The following is a 19256-nucleotide window of genomic DNA, read 5'->3' as shown; positions in this document are numbered from 1 at the left end:
GGAAACTGTAACTCACACTGATGGTGAATGTAAACTGGTGCAGCTACTCTGAAATACTTGAAAGTACTTACTAAAGACAAATATACATATACTCTATGGCTCTCTAACACCAAAGTATATGTCATCAGGATCCATATGTATGATTACCAAAGGAATATGTACAAGAAAGTTCATATCAGCACTATCCACAATAGCCTCCAAATGATAATAATCAGAATATCTATCTGTCACAGAATGATTGTAGTGACTGTATATAATAGTGGAATATTATCCAGCAAGGAGAAATAAACAATTGCTACATACAATAAATGGATGAACCTCACAAACATAATGTTGAATGAAATAAAACAGACACAGAGGAATATTTACTACATGATTCCATTTATAAAATGTTAAAAAAAGGGCAACACTAATTTATGGTGTTAGTCAGAACAATGATTACTTGAGGATAAGGGGGTTAGTGACTAAGAGGAAGCACAGGGGAACTTCTAGGTTGCTGGTAATGTTAGTTTCATAATTAGGATTCTTGTTATGCATGTCTGCTCATGTTGTAAAAATTTCTCCAAATGTGTATTTTTATTTATTTTAATATGTGTATATGTGTTAAGTTTCAACAGAAAATCCCACTTAAAAAAATTTAAATGTGTTTATATCCTCAAATATGAAATCTACAATCTAAATGAGGCCCACCAACTACACACAAAAACTGAAAGTAAGTGAATGTGCAACATATAACAGGAGAGTGCAAAATAAGGGAAAAAACTCTCAAGGTCAGATGCATTTAATATCACTTATAATAATACAATCCTAATCCAGTATGAAGATATAGAAGTAATAAAACCTCAACATACCAAACAATACTGCATTAAACATAAACAAAGAAGGGTATTTATGAAATACCCACAGCTAATGTATTCAATGAACAATACAAAAATAAAATTAAAATGATTCTATTGGAGCATTTAAAAGAATAACATACATAAAAATAACCAAGGAGGTGTAAAACATGTACATGACAAACTAAAAACAAACTGCTGAAATGAATTTTAAAAAGACCTAAATAAATGAAACTCTATCGCGTGTTCATAGACTGGAAGACTTAATATGTTAAGATGGCAATACTACCCAAAGTGCTCTGTAGATTCAATGCAATCCCTATCAAAATTTCACAGGTCTTTCATGCAGAAAAGGAAAACCAGATCCTCAAATTATGTGAAATTATAAGGAGCCCTGAATAGTTCAAACTATTGAAAAAGAACAACAAACTTATAGAACTCAAACTTCCCTATTTCAAAACTAGCTATAAAGCAAATTTTGCTTAATATCAGAACAGTATGGTACTGACATTAAGAAATAATGGACTAATGGAATAGAACTGAGAACCCAAAAACAAATCCATGTATCTATGGCCAACTGATTTTCAACAATAATGCCAAAACCATTCAATGGGGGATAATAATCTCTTCAACAGACAGTGCTGGGACAACTGGATATTTACATGCAAAATAATAAAACTGGATACTGGATCCCTGCATCATACCATATACAAAAATTAGATAGGTCAGAGACCTAAATATAAGTGCTAAAACCATAAAAATTTTAGGACACATTGGGTAAAATCTTCATAATCTTGAATTTGGTAATGTATTCTGAGATACGATATCAAAAGCATGAACAACATAGATAAGCTGGACTTAACTCTTATAAGACACTATCAAGAACGTACAAAGACAATGTACAGAATGGAATTAAATATTAAGCAAATCATGTATCTGATATGGTCTACTGTCCAGACTCTAAAAGTCAACATAAATAAAAACGATCCAATTAAAAAATGGATAAAGGACATGAATACTTTTCCAAAAAGAATATATAAATGGTCCGTAAGTCCATGAAAAGATGCTCAGCATCATTAGTCATTAGGAAAATTTAATCAAAACCACAATGAGACACGATTTCAAACCCATTAGGATGTCTATGACTAAAAATGGTTAAATAGCAAGTATTGCCAAGGAAGTGGAGAAACTAGAACCCTTTCACATTGCTGGTGGGAAAGTAAAATAGTGCAGCCATTGTGGAAACAGTTTGGAAGTTCCTCAAAAGCTAAACAAAGAATTACTGCATGACTAAGCAATTCTACTTCTAGATATATAACCAAGATTTGAAAACAGATATGCCAAAAAAATCCTTGTTCAAAGCAGTGTTATTCACAACATTCAAAAGCAGGAAATAACTCAATGTCCATCAACAGATGAATGGCTAAGCAAAATACAGTATCTACATGCAACAGACTATTCGTCGTCGGCAGCCGTCCGTCTCGAGAGACGATGGTGTAGCTTCTTAAGAGTCTATCTGCACCGCCGAGAATGGCTGTGCAGTCCGACTCGGGAGTGACATGGTATCTGTCTCCTCCCGTGTTGAATCGACATCTTGTGATGACGCTGAAGCTACAGAGCCTGGGCAGGGTAATATGGAGGGTCTGCTGTTGCCCATGCAGCAGACCCCCCCTCTCTTCGCAGCTGAAGGGTCCAAGGGAAAGACGGAGTCAATACAGCTTGGCTTCAGGTGCGCCGCAGGAGTTGCCGGTGTTGACTACAACATCAAACCGCCTTAGGGACTCCGGCTCCGGATTTTCTGTCGGGGTTTACTCCCTTAGCCTTTCCCCTGAAGAGGTATGCCGCAAGGCAGCGGAGGTTTTTTGGAGTCAGAGTTTTCCTTCTCTGATGTACCCTGACTGGAAGATCGAACCAGCGACACTTAGCTCGCAGGCCGACGCTCAATCCACTGAGCTAAACCAGCCAGGGCAACATGCAACAGACTATTACTCAGCCATAAATAAAGTACTGATCTATGCTACAACATGGATGAATCTTAAAAACGTGCCAAGTGAAAGAAGCCTAATACAAAAGGTAAGATACGGCATGCTGTCATTTATATGAAATATCCAGAACAGGTAAATTCAAAGATAGAGACGAGATTGCTGATTGCCAGGGACTAGGGCAAGGGGAATAGACAGGGAAACAGATTAATGCGTACAAGGTTTTCTTTTGGAATAACAAAAATATTTGAAATTAAATACAGGAGGTGACTGCAGAACACTGTGAATATACTATATGCCACTGAATGGTTCACTCTTTAAAAAAAGTCCTCACCAAAAGACATTCTTTTTTTCACTGCTTTTTAGAGAAAGGGATTCAGGAAGGGAGAGAGAAACATCTATGTGAGAGAAACACCAATACGTTGCCTTTTGCATGTGCCCTGACCAGGGACTGAACCTGCAACCCTCCAGTTATGGGACAACACTCCAACTGAGCCACACCGGTCAGGGCTGAACTGTACACTTTTGAATGGTTAAGTTTTTGCTATGTGAATTTCACCTCAATAAAAAATACGCAGAGGAAAAACTTTTACAAATACAAGGGGGCTAGGAGGAAAAAAAAAAAGCCAAATTCATGGAGTAACTTAAAAAAATAAAATCCTCACTCAAGGACATGCTCATTGATTTTTAGAGGGAAAGGGAAGCAGAAAGAGAGGAAGAGAAACATCAAAGTGTGAGAGAAACACATCTCATACATGACCCAACTGGGGACTGAACCTGCAACCCAGGCATGTGCCCTGACTGGGAATCAAATCTGCGACCTTTCAGCTCATGGGACAATGTTCCAACCAACCGAGCCACACCAACCAGGGAATAGTGGTAACTTTTAAAATACATTATAAAAATTGACAGATTAAAGAGAGGAAGAATAAATGGAATCTTAGAAAACTGTTTGATTAGATTAGAAAACTGATCTATTGTTTTCCTTTCAAAAAACAAACTCAAAACATATTAAGCAAAAAACCTACACAATTTTCAAATGCCCCAACTAATATCTATAAATGTATTATCAACAAAGCCAGAAATAGTTCAGGTAGATATCTGGTACATAATAGTTTCTAATCACAATACAATAAATTAAGGTATTAGCAATTACAATGAAAAACAAGTATTTCCTACCTTTGTCCATTAAAAAGTCCTACAAACATCTATCAATACAATAGCAGTGAATACTTGCAGCATCCAGATTATAGTCTCTGAATGTCATATACCACAAAAAGAACTTGGGTTTCTTGTTAATGGGCATTCCAGGTCTACGATAGAAAATGATCCTGGAAAATATATTGTGCATACCAAAAAGAAAAGATGCTATCCAGGACTACTAGGACACTGTCTAAACTGGAAGAGATTTTCACTAGCCACAAATGAGCATCAATAAGTATACTGCAGTGAGCTAATGTATTAAATATGTTAAAATTTTAAGTTCATAAATATATTTTAAAACATCACTGGTTACCTTTGGAGCATGCTGAGGAAATAAATTTACTGTTCTGAAAATTTTTAAGGAAAAGAAAAGAATCAAGTATTTAACTTGACTTTCCTTTATAAGCTGTACCTCAAGATAACTACATAGTTGGTGAAAAGATGTTTATAGTATAATTTCAGTTAATAAAGGAATGAAGAATTACAAAAACAGATCATTAGCACTGCAAACTCCTAAAGAAACAAAGGATCTTAGTCAATGATCATCAATGGCTTATAACATCACAAAGAGATAGCCAGACTTTATGTGAATCCTGGTACATAAATGTCTTACAAGCATTCTTGCCAAAGTCCTACCTGAAATAGAGCAAGCCTCCAGAAATACCAATTTAAAGTACAACATGGGACACAGCAACATATTAACCGATGGAATCAGTAAAATTCAGAATGGGAGAGTTCAACAGAATAAAAAAACCTTTCTTCTTCAACCAACAACTACAAACAACAAAAAAAGGGAAGGGGAACCTATAGATTTACAAAAAACATAAGGGACATATTATAAATGCAATGTGTGAATCTTAACTGGAGCCCAATTCAAGCAAAATACAAAAACAACAAAAAATTATGAGACTACTGGAAGAATCTGAGCATTGACTAGATGTTACAATACTCAATACTACCATATTAAATAATTATCAACCTTCTTCTGGATTTGATAATCATATTGTGGTCATTAAAAAAAAAAAGAATCCTTTATCTTTAAGAGATACTGAAATATTTACAAATTAAACAATGAGGTGCCTGTGAATTGCTTCAAAATAATTCAGTGTTGGATGGTAAGGAAAGAGAAGGGAATTTTAAATAAAACATGACTGTCTGCTAGATGAAGATTACTGAAGCTGGAAAATGGTTACCTAGGGGGTCATTATCGTATTCTCCTATGGTATATGATTGAAACTTTCCAAAATAAAAAGTTAAAGAGGAAACCAACTAAAACAACAGGATTTTTAAAAAGATGTTTTAAATGGTTAACTTAAAACCATTTGTCTTTTTGCATTTAAATATGAAGAATCGCAGATAAATTAACTAGATGGAGAGCTTATCATTTCAGTTAAAATTTTCATTCCTCCATGAAATTTTGATCTTTGTTCATTCACTTTGTTTAAGCCTCTATAGCCTGGACTTTTGGAAGCTAATTTTGTCTGTAAAGTAGCCTTATAGGTGCTGACAAACTTCAGGCCCGTATTCTATTTCTCTACAGACACGAGCTAAAAGTGTTCTGGTATTTTTTTTTCCATTTTCAAAGAGTTGTAAAAAGTAAAAAGAACACATAACCGAGATCATGTGGTCCACAAAGCCTAAAATATTTACTATCCAATTATATTTGGGAAGTCTTTTCCATACACATGAAAATGCTTCTGCTCACTAGTATACATGAAGGACATTGAACTAGGAAACTGGGAAGTAATCATGACTCTACCAAAAGCCCAAGGATCCTAGACTATGAGAAATTTATACCTGAGGGGCCTAAAATTTCTTAAAAGACCATAAAAAATTAATGTAAAAATTGTTTTTTTAACCAAAATGCATCTTTATATGTATGTTGAGGCTCATATAAGTTTTATGTATTTTTTAATGCATGTGAGCTTTGATTCAGATAAAAATTAAAAATTAAGCCTCAAGGGAAGCACTGAAAAAGGATAAACCTAAATAATAAATCATGCTATAAAGTTTTCTTAATACTACTAATACCTAAAAAATAGATTCAATTAAAACCACTGTTAAAACACATAGATGATGGTCTCTTCTGTTATGGCAAGCACTTCAAAGCTCAGTCATAACCAGAAGATCAAAGACTTAAACAATTTAGAACTGGAAGGATTTACAGGGGTCACCTATTCTATTCTCCTTTGTTTAAATAATGAAGGCAGATGAAGTGACTTAGTGACTTTCACACAGTTAATTATATAAAAAGGCCTAGCAAAGCAATGTAAGAAAGTCAAGTATGAGGTTTTTCTAATACATACAATGAGGTTACTTTTCTGATTATATTTAGATCTATTTTAAGCCTAGAAATAAGATTGCACAACACTCCTCAGCTAAGAACCAACAGGAGATCTTAATTTCCGTTTCCACAGTCACAAAAAAAACTGACCCTGACCTTTCTCTACAGAATTACAGCTAACATCATGCCCCATGAGACCCCAAACTATGTTCCCATCCTATGACTAAGGTTAAAATGGACCACCCCACCCCCAATTTTCCCCTGAGAAATCTAGCAACTTCCATGCATATCTGTTTGATTAGTTAATACAGATTCTGCTGCTAATGGGAATATAAAATAGAAAAATATATGAGAGGTGGGTAGAACCAGGCATCTTTTTGAAAACAAACTGAATAGTATTACCATTATAAAAATTGTTCCTTTATTCACTGTTATAATCAATCTTTTTCCTTTTAGACTCACAAAGACTGCTGATATCTCTAGGGCTAACTTTCTCAAGTACTTAATTCTTTATTTGTAATGGGATTCTATTTCTGCAATTGAGTTTCTATTTCTATCAACAATACACAATGAACTCCCAGGTTTTAATACTAATAATTCTCTCAGCTTGGGTTAGTCCCACTTTGAATAAGACTTTTGTGGATAGGCATGCTTAAAATTACATTTTCACTAATCTGGCTGTAAAATTAGAAATATTCACATTACCTACCTCACAGGAATGCTCATGAGAGTAAAGAAATTACAGTGTGATACAAATGTAGACATACTGAAAGAAGAAAAATGCTATTTCTGGTTTTGCCAAGGTAATTTTCTTTATGAGGGCAATATGATAAAAAATAATTACCTTACACCTAAAAAGGATTAAGATGGTAAACTTTATGCTTTAAGCAGAATTACAAATAAAAAACTAAATTTAGAAAATTATCTTCTATTGATAAACAAAATGTCTCATATTTATACAATGAAATATGATTCAGCCTTAAAAAGGAAAGAAATTCTGATACATGCTACAATATGGACGAATCTTGAAGACATTATGCTAAGTGGAACAAGACAGACACAAAAGGACCAATATTGTATGATCCCACTTTTACGATAGTCAAATTCAGGGAGACAAAAAGTAGAATGATGTTTACGAAGAGTTGGGAGGAGTTAATAATGGGGAACGACTGCTTAAAGGGTAGAGAATTTTAGTTGGTGATGAAAAGAAGTTCTGCAGATGGATAATCATGATGACTGCATAACAATATGTAAGTACTTTATGCCAATGAACCATACACTTAAAAATGAATAAAATGGTAAATTTTATGTTATATATATTTTACCACAGTAAGAAATATTACCTTGAAGGTCTCCAATCATCTCAGAATCATGACCTCTGTCTCTTCGTTCAGCTTCTAATGCAGCTTGCAGCTGGTAATACTCCTTGTCTGTTTGTGATTTGGAATTCTCTAAAATTCTATTTCTCTCCTGCAATTCTCTGTTCAGGGACTCTAGCTGACTGACAGATTTGCTCATCTCTGTGTGACTCTTCCTTAATCTTACAGCTGTGTCTGATTCTGTCCTAAGTAAGTCATTGGCTTCTTCCAGCTATTTAAAAAAAAGAGCAAGAAAATAGATTTTTGACCAAAACACAATAAAATATTAATTTTTAAAAAACCACATTCCAAAAACTTACCTGCTTTTGTAATTGTGCCAGCTTCTCATTAGCAAGCTGTGAATTCTGACTTACTTTCTTTAAGTCTTCCAACTGATCCTTTAATGTAGAAACTAGTAAATAAAGGAATAACATGTAGAAATTACAGAGTTTCATGGAGGAAACATATAACTCCATTTAAATAAATGAAATTTAGTCTTAGGCCCTAATAGTCAGCTAGCTACACTAGGTCCACCCATAAAGTGAAATTCCACCTTGGAAGGACTTACATTTTAAATTCATCATAAAGTAGAGCACTGTTTTATAATACAGAATGCAAAAATCGATTTTTTCTACAGTTATAGTATTTCAGTTCTTTTATTTCCTTAATAAAATCAACCTATTACTGAAATGTTATGAAGCCAGTTTTAATATTATTTATTTCTGAATAGTACAAATCTTTAAAGTTCTGTTTTTTTTAAATGATTAAAAACTCCAAAGATACCATATAGTATGTCTCCGCATTGCCTCCTAGTCCCTCTGACTCTTCTCCCCAGCCACAACTATTATCAGTTTCTTACATATCCTTCCTAAGACAGTCAAATGTATCCACACCCTAATATATAAAAACACATGTAATATGTTTTCACATGCATATCTATATATATATATATATACACATTTAAGCTATACAGACAAGCATGCTTATTTTAAACAATCTACTTTTTTTTCCACTTAAAGATACATCTTAGAGATTCTTTATAACATATAAAGAGATGCTTTATTCTTTCATAATATGCATAGTATTCTATGATATAGGCATAACAAAATTTATTATATCATTGATTATATTTGTTTATAATTTTTTCCATTTAAAAAATTGCTACAATGAATAGCCCTGTTTCTACATCAGTGTGCATGTGCATAAGTGTGTATGTAAAAATTCTTAGAAGTGAAATCACTGGATCAAAGGGTGTAGAAAGCTATTTTAAAAGCATTTATAACACAAACATTAAACACCTGAAATTCTAGTTCAGGAGTTCTCTATTGTTGCTACTTATTAGAAGTACCTAAAGAGCTTAACAAAAATACCGACGTTCAGGCCACATATCTAGATCAATGAAATTAGAATCTCTGGAGTTTAGGTATCAGTATTCTTTAAAGCTTTCCAGGAGATTTTAATAAGCACATAGGATGAAAATCACCTAAAACATTACTACTGACTTTAACATGTTATATATTTATCTTGGGACATGGGTATTTAGCTCATGAAGTGTCTTAGTGTTTTAAATATATATCATAGGCACTAAATTTAAGAAAACTTCATGCCAAAGACCTCAATGACAGTATTAGACAGGAATGCCAGCATTTTTCAAAAGAAGTAATAATTTACCTTCATTTTCCACATTTCTCCTCTTTTCATTTTCCTGTTCTGCTTTTCTTTGGTACTCATTAACTCTATGCTGTAGCAACATTTTATCCTTCTCAATCTGAGACACTGTAGACTCTAGACTTCTTCTTTGATTCCCCTGAAATTATAATGACAAAAGTTACCATTGCAACTAATACTCCTCATTTATTTGAGAATACATTGTTCTTAAAAACAAAACATAAAGATTTAAGATGGGCTTTTTGTTTCAAGTAAAATTTTCAGGGAGTTTTGACTTCATGAATATAAAAACCCATCAGATTGAGAGTTGTTTTATTAGTTTAAGATAACCACAATGAATTATACTTCCAAAATTTTGGTTTATTTACATCCTATATTTAAGATATGAACTATGAAAGGAGTTAGGTAATAGTAACATATTTGATAATTAAATGGTGCAAAGCTCAAATGGAACCAAATGCTACAGTTTGTGCAGTAAGTAAACCAGTCCCTGTGTGTCACCCTTAATCCTCTCCCTGTCTCAACAACTTACCTCTTCTAAGGTATTCTATGTATCTATCTACTGGTACATAACAAAAATAATGAAGGAAATTCCTGTTTAAGAAAATGAAACTATAAAGAAGAGGAAAGTTAAAAGAAAAAAACACATTCACAACTTAAAAAAATTTTTAAGTATATTTTATTGATTATGCTATTACAGTTGTCCCAATTTTTCCCCTTTGCCCCCCCACTCTGCCCAGTACCCCACTTCCTTCTAGCAATACCCCTCTGTAGTTCATGTCCATGGGTTGTGCATATATTTCAAGTAACATTCCCGTCTCTTTTGTACCTACCAATTATGGTTCATAATCCCTGTACCTTTGCCCCCATTCTCCCTCTTCCCCCTCCTCACTGATAACCCTCTACATGATCTCCATACCTATGATTCTGTTCCTGTTCTAGTTGTTTGCTTACTTTGTTTTTTAGATTCAGTTGTTCATAGTTTTGAGTTTGTTGTTATTTTAATGTTCATAGTTTTGATCTTCTTTATCTTAAATAAGTCCCTTTAAAATTTCATATAATAACAGCTTCGTGGTGATGAACTCCTTTTGCATTATCTTGTGTGAGAAGCACTTTATCTGTTCTTCTATTCTTAATGATAGCTTTCCTGGACAGTAATCTTGGTTTTAAGTCCTTGCTTTTCATCACTTTGAATTATTCTTGCCAGTCCCTGCTTGCCTGCAGTTTCTTTTGAGAAATCAGCTGGTAGTCTTATGGGAACCCCTCTCTCTTCTCTTGCTGCTTTTCAGATTCTCTTTATCTTTAATTTTTGGAATTTTAATTATGATGTGTCTTGGTGTGGTCCTCTTTGGGTCCAATTTGTTTGGGACTCTCTGTGCTTCCTGAACTTGTATGTCTATTTATCACCAGGTTAGGGCAGTTTTCCTTTATTATTCTTTCAAATAGACTTTTATTTTTATTTAATTTTTATTGTATTTTTTTCCTTGCTCACTCTCTCCTCCTTTGGATATCTCCATATGCTAATGTTACTTTGCTTGAAGTTGTCCCAGAGGCTCCTTACGTTATTTTCATTTTTTAAAATTCTTTTTTCATTTTGCTCTTCTGATTGGGTGATTTTGCTTGCCTTATATTCCAAATCGCTGGTTTGATTCTTGACTTCATCTACTCCACTGTTAATTCTCTGTAAATTACTTTTCATTTCAGCTAGCGCATGCTTCATTCTGACTAGTTCTTTTCTACGGTTTCCATGTCTTTTTTTATGCTGTTGAAGTACTATCTAAATTCAATTAGTCTTCCCCTAACTTCACTGAGCAACTTTATAACCAGTATTTTGAACTCAGATCTAGTAGACTGCTTGTCTTCATTTGTTTAGTTCATTTTCTGGAGTTTTGTTCTGTTCTTTCATATGGGACATGTTTCTTTCTTCCCTTATTTTGGCAGCCTCCCTGTGTTTGTTTCTATGTATTAGGTAGAACTTCTATGTCCTCAGGGTTAGTGAAGTGGACTAAAGTAGTAGGTGTTATGTAGGGTCCATGATCACCAAAGCTGAGCACTCCAGATGCACCCCACCTCCGCCATATGGGCTGTGTACACCCTCCTGTTGCAGTTGAACCTTGATTACTGTTGGCATGTCCATGGAAGGGATTTACCCCCAGGCCAATCAGCTGCAAGGACTAGCTGCAAACATGAACCACCCTGGCAGTTCATCTGTGCAGGGGCCTGTCCCACAGAGCAGGACTTACAACAGCAGGGCTCTGGTGTCCACAGATTCCACCTTTGAGTGTGTCACTTGCAGAGATGATTGGGTGGTGATCCTTTGACGTGGTCTGAAGCTGTCCACCAGGTGCTTTGACGAATCCCAGGAGGTGTAGTCAGCCACCACCTGTGTTCTTTTGAGGGACACCTGGCTTGAGCTACAAAGTCATCTGAAAATGGCTACTACTTGTGTTGGGCTTGGAGGTGTCCAGGAGAGGCCAAGCTGTGAAACCAGGAAGGCTGCTGCTAGTGCCAGGTCTAGGGCCACTTAGCAAGAGGTATGAGGCATCCTGAGGCCAGACACTGCTTACTTGAGAGATTTTAGAAAAGTCTGAAGCATGAGCCAAAAGAGGCAATTCAAATGGAAAAACCACTGGGAACAGCTTGGGTGGCCCTAGGAAGTTTGGTGGGGCAGGAACTCAGGGAATCACCAGGGCAAGGCAAACAGTGTAAGCCAGGTTGACAGAGACTCACTTATGGGCTCCCTGCTGGTTCTATTGGTGGAGGGTTGATCAAAGGATCAATGGGCCTCTGCCAGCACTTTTATCTGGGAGAAAGCTGCCTCCCAGCTCACATCCTAATGACAGTAGATTTAGTTCCTCTCCATATGTCCCTGGAGCCTTTTGAGCTGCTATCGAAGCACTAGAGCTCAGAGAGAGTGAGTCAGAGTAATCAGTGTGTTGGCTCTTTAAGAGGAAGTGCCTGGGACACCAGAAGCCCTGCCTCACTCATCCTTACTCCTTGCTGATTTTTACAGCCAGAAGTTACAGGACTTCTCTTCCCAGCATTGGATCACTGGGTCTGGTGGCCTGGTGTGGGGCTGGGACCCCTTGCTACTCAGGGAGCACCTCCACATACAAGATATCCCAACTGATTTTTAGCCACATGTGGGTGTGGGACCAGCCCATTCTGGTCTCCAGGCCTCCACCAGTCTTGATGTGGCTTCTTCTTTAAACCCCCAGCTGTAGAACTGCTATGCAGCTAGATTTTAGGTGTCCTAATGGGAGATGCTCTGTAGTATAGTTGTAATTTTGATATGTGCCCTGACCAGGAATCAAACCCGCCACCCTATAGTTATGGGACAATACCCCTACCAACTGAGCCACACTGCCCAGGGCCTTATCAGGGTTTTTTTTCACAGAGAAAATATTGTTCATTTTGATGAACTTCAATTTATTAATTTTTTTTCCTTATATGGATGTTTTGTTGTGTCATGTCTTTATTAAGCTGTTAAGGTACGAGGATTTTTCATCCAAGGATCTTCTTTTCTAGGTTCTTTTTATGTTCACACTTAAATATATGCTCCATTTTGAGTTAATTTTTACATATGGTGTGAGACTTAAGTTGAGGTCATATCTCAGCCTATGGATATCTAATATCTAATTGCTCCAGCACTACTATCCTTCCTCCATTGAATTGTTTTTGCACCTTTCTCAAAATATCAGTTGGTTATAAATTCAGGATATACTGACCCACAGTTTTCTTTGTAGTAATGTCTTTATTAAGTTTTCATATCTGAGTAATTCTACCCTCATAAAATTCATTGGGAAATGTTCCCTCCTTTTATATATTTTGGAAGAGATAGTACAGAATTGGTCTTAATTCATAAAACAGTAGAATTCTCTAGCAAAACCATCTGGTCCTGGTGATTACTTTTTTGGGGATCACTTAAATTATAAATTCATTTAGAAAATGATACAGGACTATTCAAATAACCTTTCACATTGTGTGAGTTGTGGCAGTTTGCATTTTTGTAGGAATTAGTCCATTTCATCTAAATTTCACATTTTTGTGTTTTGAATTCTTTGCAGTGTACCCTTATGATTTCTTTGGCATATGTATGCCTTGTGTTATCTCTGATACAGCAAATTTGTGTCTTCTCCTTTTCCCTTGTCAATCTTGCTAGAGGTTTGTCAATTTTGTTGATCTTTCCAAAGAGCTAGGTTTTTGTTTTCATTGATTTTTCTCTAATGTTTTTGTTTTCAATTTCATTGATCTCTACTCTTATCTTTATTTTTCCTTCCTTTTTTTGCTCTTCTTTTCTAGGCTCTTGAGTTGCAAACACAGGTGATTGATTTGAGACTTTTAATCTTTTCTAATGTTAACATTTAATATACAAATTTCCCTTAGAGTACTATAGTAGTTGCATCCCATAACTTTTTATGTTTTATTTCACTTTCACCGTTCAACTATTTTTTTAAAAGATGACGAGCCATAACTTTTTAAACTCACTTTATGGGATACAATTAATATTCTAAGATATTTGTTCATTTGCTTCAAGATTTCCTCTTTTATCTATGGGTTATTTAGAAGTGTGTCGTTTGGTTTCCATGTGTTTGCAGATTTGCCTGATCTTTCTGCTATTCATTCTAGTTTAATTATATTTTGGTCAGAGAACATATTCTGTATGACTTCAGTTCTTTTAAATTTGTAGAAGTTTGCTCAGGATGTGGTCTTAAAATGTGTTCCTTGAGTACATGAAAAGAATGTGTATTTTGATGTTGTTGGGTGGAGGATTCTATCAACGATGACTAGCTCTTTGATGGTGTGGTTCAGTCTCATAAATGTTTGCTGATTCTCTATGTAAGGAGTGGTACTGAGGTCTTCAACAATAATTGTGGATTTGTCTATTTCTCCTTTTGTCTCACTTATTTTGTAGCTTTGTTGTTTGATGAGTACAAATTTAGGGATGTTATTTATTAGTGGACTGACCTTTTTATCATTATATGATATACTTCTCTGCCTCTAGTAATAATATTCTTTGTCTTGAAGTCTAACTTACCTGATACGAATTAATACTGATTGCCATTGCTGCTTTCTTTTTGCTAATGTTTGCATGACTTATTTTTCCATCCTCTTACTTTCAAATTCTCTGTATTGTTACATTTAAAGAGAATTTCTGGTAGATAGCATATAGTTAGTATATTTTAAAAATTCTTCTCTGACACTGTATTTCTTTTAATTGATGCTACATTTAGGCCCCGTTAACTCAGTTAGTTGGAACATCGTCCTGATACACCAAGTTTGCTGGGTGAGTCCCTGGTCAGGGCACAAGCAGAAATCAACCAATGAATGCATAAGTGGGTGGAACGGCAGGTTAATTCCTCTTTCTCTTTCTAAACTCAATTTAAAAAATTGCTGCTATATTTAATTTACATTTAATGTAATCATTGATGCTAGGTTAAGTCTCCCATTTTTGTTTTAGCTGTTTTTTCTCTTTCTTGTCTTTCTGTGGGTTACTTGAACATTTTTTAGAATTCTATTTTGATATATATATCTACAGTGTTTTTTAGGGTATCAATTTGTAATACTTTTCAGTGGCTGCTTTAGGTATTATTTACATGTACAGTACATAGTTTATCACAATCTACTGCTGTTGATATATTACTAGTTTAATTAAAGTATAAAACGTTTACCTCCCTTTATATCTCTTTATCCTCCTGTGTATAATTATCTTAAGTATTTCTTCTACATATATTAAGAACACATTAGCTAATGCTGTCATTTCTGGTTCAACTGTCAAAAATAATGTTAAAAAACGCAAGAGAAGGTAAGTGTATTGTATTGACCCATATTTTTACTCTGTTCTTTCTTTTTTCCTAATATGTCAAGATTCTTTTACCTATGTCAAGATTTTGTCTTTTACCATTTCCTTTCTATTTAGAGAATTTTCTTTAGCAAATCTTTCAGGAAAGGTATGTAGGTGACAATTTCTCTTCAGCTTTCCATCATCTGAGAATGCTGATTTTCACTGGAAAGGATTTCTCATTGCACACAGAATGCTGGGTTGACAGGTTTTTTTTTTCAGCCATTGAAAAATACTGTGCCACTTCCTCCTGTCCTCCATGGTTTCTGGTAAGAAATATGCTGTCATTTGCAATAATCTTCCCACTAGTTGAATGTCTTTTTCTGAACACGAAATTTCTTCTTTGTCATTAGTTTTCAAAAATCTGACTATTGTGTGTCTTGGTGTGGATATCTTTGGGTTTAGTCTCTTTGTGGTTCACTCCGTTTCCTGTAGGTTTGTCTGTAGGTTCATGGCTTGCCAAATTTGTAGAATTTACCACCACCATTTTTCTTGCCCTCTTCCTCCTCTCCTTTGGCAATTCCAATGACCCAAATGTTAGAACTTAAAAAAAAAAAAAAGTGTTTTAAACTAAGTTTATTGGGGTGACAGTGGTTAATAAGATTATACAGTTTTAAGGTTTTAAGTGTATACTTCTATGATACATTTTTTTTCACTGCTATTCAGATTGTGTAATTTCTATTGTTCTATCTTCAAGTTCTCTGAGTTTTTCCTTGGTATTCTTCACTGTGCTGTTAAGCTCACTCAATTGAAATTTTTATTTAGTTGCTATTATTTCTGGTTGGTTCTACTTTATATCTTTTATGTTTCTGCTAAGACTTTCTATTTTTTTGCTGAGACTTTCTAACTTAAATTTTTCATTTGTTTCAAGTATATTTGTAGTTGCTCACTGAAACATATTTATGATGATTCCTTTAAATCCATATCAGATAATTTAACATGTTATCTCAGTGTTGGCATCTGTTTATTGTTTCAATAGAAACCTGGACAGTTTAGGTATTATTTTACAATGCTGCAGATCTTATTTAAGTCTTCGATTTTAGCAGGTCTCATTTGTCATTGTTCTAGAGGGATTATGAGGGTGCTGCCTTCTTTCTGCTAGATGGAGGTAAAATCTAGGTTTTCACTTGATCTTTATTGACACAGAGATTGTGGGCACATTGATCCTCATTACTGTTGGATGGAAATGAGAGTTCTTGTATCCCACTAGGCTTCCACTCCATTGATAACATCATGGCTGGGGGTAGGAGGGAGGCTCATTATTTCACTGGTAAAGGTTCAAACTCTCTACTTGACCTTTTCTGACACCACGCCAGCAGGGAGTGGGAAGGATTCCTTGTTGAGTGGATTTGAAAAACTAGGCTCCCTACATGGTTTCCAATAACACTGACTGGGGAGGCAGGGGAAGGTTTGTGATTTCTTAGCGGATATGAAAGTCCCTCCATTGGATTTTCTCTGACATCACTGCATCAGAGGGCTGAATATCTAGGCTTTTCGTTCAGTGTTTGCTGGTGAGAGTGGCGCCACATTTTTTATGTTGTGTTTGGCTGACTAGAGCAGTGATTATAATTATGTAAGTTTTCTGACTTGCTAGCCTGCCCTTTTTCTGGTCTGTTGGCTTTTCTTGTCTGTGCTTGTTGGTGTTTCCAGATTGCTGGTTTTCCAGCACACAGGCTGGGATATATATGCTGCAAAAAGAAAAGCCACAGTACTCATTTCTGTGTCTTTTCTTGGGACTCAAGTCCTCTAGCTAGTCTGCTTTCTCTTTACTATTCAGAATCTTATTTACTTTTGTCTTGTAATTAATGCCGAGGCTTTGTAGGAGAAATATAGAAAAAGTACTTTTACTCCATCTTCCCAGAGGCAAGATTATAGCAGTACACTATTTCTGGCTCCACTTTCCACAGTTTCAGTTACCTGCAGTCAACTGAGGTCCAGAAATATTAAGTGGAAAATTCCAGAAATAAACAATTCCGAAGTTTTGAGCTGTACACCATCTTGAGCAGTGTGATAAGATCTTGCACTATCCTGCTTGGGATGTGAATCATCCCTCTGTTTAGCATATCGATACTGTCACTATAGACTCCCCAACTTGGTTATCAAACTGACTGTCATGGTATAACGGTGGTCGTGTTTTGCTTAATAATGGCCCCAAAGAACAAGAGTTGTGATGCTGGCAATTTAGATATGCCAAAGGGAAGCTGTAAAGTGGTTTCTTTAAGTGAAAAAATATGTATGTAAAAAGAAAAGTCATAGTATATCGTGTGTTTCAGGCATCCACTAGGGGTCCTGAAATATATTCCTAGCAGATAAGGAAGGACTATTATATTCTAATGTTATAATTAAAATTTCTCTTTCCACCTTGAATTGGAAAGCTGAATAACTTGAATCTAGCACACTTAAATTGTATCTGTTTTAGAAATGAAATAAATAATGGAGGATATGCAAAAAGTATTTCTTAAATACTTATCAAATAAATAGTGCTAGGCTGAGTACACAATGTCCAATGGCAGGCTGGTAAAATATTACCTAAATCTTCTCAGATGACTATACCCTTACCACTGACATTATTCCTTAAGAGAAGAGAAAATTACCCTTACCACTGCTATTATTCCTTAATAGAAGAGAAAATTAAGACAGCACAAAAACCATCAAAAAGATTAAATCTAGAAAGCACAAAGGAAGTAATCAATGAGAGGAAGAAAATATAGAGTATATGCCTTTCAAAGGACCTTCATACACGTGGTAGAAAGATATTTACAAGTTGACCAAAAAGAATGAAAATGTATTATATATTTGTAAACAAACATCTGTATCAAGAAATGTTTATGTTATGTTTCCTTGAAAATAAAAACTTCTTGTTAAGTGACGATGGAAAACATAAATAATTTAAAAATCAAATATTTCCCATTTGTTCACATGAAATTATGTTAATGTCAATCCTTTTAAAATTGTATTCTTTCTCTTTCTTATTTGTTATAGCTGCAGATTCAATTTCTGATCTTGACTCTTTTGCTCCTTTCTCTTAATATTTTGCAAATATTAAGAACCACTTAAATTTCTCCGCTAAAATTTCAAGTGTTCTACAACAAAATTACAAAAGAAACTAAAGTGTAATCTAATCTATATCACTTGAATCTGCAGCTCCAATGTGGAGCTGTCATCGTAATTCCTTGTATTTCAAAGTATAAAGTTCAAATGTAATTTTCTCAGGAAATGAAAAATTTGAAAGAAGGGGAAACATTCTCAAAAAGGAATACTTCTAATTAGAAAATAAAAAGTACCTCTTCATCCAATTCTTTCATTATCTTGTCTAGTTTAATGTTTGAAGTCCTGTAAAAACAAAAGCATTATAGATTAGAAATATGTTTATTTTTTATTGGCCATCAGTGGGACCACACATTTCTTTCTTTTCCATTTAACTAATATTTCACGTTTTTTGTGCTGTGAATCTTTTTGGCAATCTGGTGAAGTCTATTGACTTTATTCAGAATAATATTTTTAGAAGCATAAAACAAAATACACAGGATTAAAAAAAGCCAAGATTATACTGAAATACAGTCATAAACTTAAAAAATGTACAATTCAGTAATATGTGTTTCTTTAATTTATTAAACACAAGATCTACTGGCAGTAATTTCAAAGTTGCAGTGAGCACAAATGAAAGAGGTAACTGTATTATAATAAAATATTTATAATTTTTATTGGTAATACAAAATTCAGTTACTGCAAATTATTGTTGATTATTGCCTATGTTGATAATTAAAGGAAATGCTGAATTTCACTTATAAGTTAGAGAAAATATTCACTTTTTCTCATCTAAGTTTAAAGACCTTGACTATCATCTATGGACCCTTGATGGATTTCAGGTTAAGGACCCCTGATATCACTTATATAATACTTCCTACTAAATAAAAATTAGCCATTTAACCTTTAATACAAGATTAAGTATACGAAGGGAAAGGTGGCATATATAAGTCAGTAAATATACCCACTAGCAACTTGTGCAAAAATTTGAGATAAACTGAAAGTATATTATTTCCATCAAAATTCATTTTCTTTGGCTCTGAACGTAATTCTGAG

The 19256-nt window shown here is 34.7% G+C and overlaps 1 protein-coding gene across 4 annotated transcripts in view; it reads right to left on the bottom strand.

Annotated features, from left to right (window-relative positions):
* ROCK1 (Rho associated coiled-coil containing protein kinase 1) overlaps window positions 1-19256 on the bottom strand; it is a 166048-nt gene that overhangs the window by 62488 nt on the left and 84304 nt on the right. For all 4 annotated transcript variants that reach the window (XM_090285751.1, XM_090285753.1, XM_090285752.1 and 1 more), the window contains 4 exons: window positions 18458-18506; window positions 9335-9470; window positions 7984-8075; window positions 7649-7895 (listed from right to left, as the gene is read on the bottom strand). In XM_090285751.1, the coding sequence (XP_090141877.1) occupies window positions 7649-7895; window positions 7984-8075; window positions 9335-9470; window positions 18458-18506 (524 nt within the window). The remainder of the gene's footprint in view (window positions 1-7648; window positions 7896-7983; window positions 8076-9334; window positions 9471-18457; window positions 18507-19256) is intronic.

Source organism: Furipterus horrens, unplaced genomic scaffold (assembly GCF_987537825.1).
Source record: "Furipterus horrens unplaced genomic scaffold, mFurHor1.1.pri manual_scaffold_8, whole genome shotgun sequence".
Classification (NCBI taxonomy): Eukaryota; Metazoa; Chordata; class Mammalia; order Chiroptera; family Furipteridae; genus Furipterus; species Furipterus horrens.
This window is presented reverse-complemented; position numbering and strand designations above follow the sequence as displayed.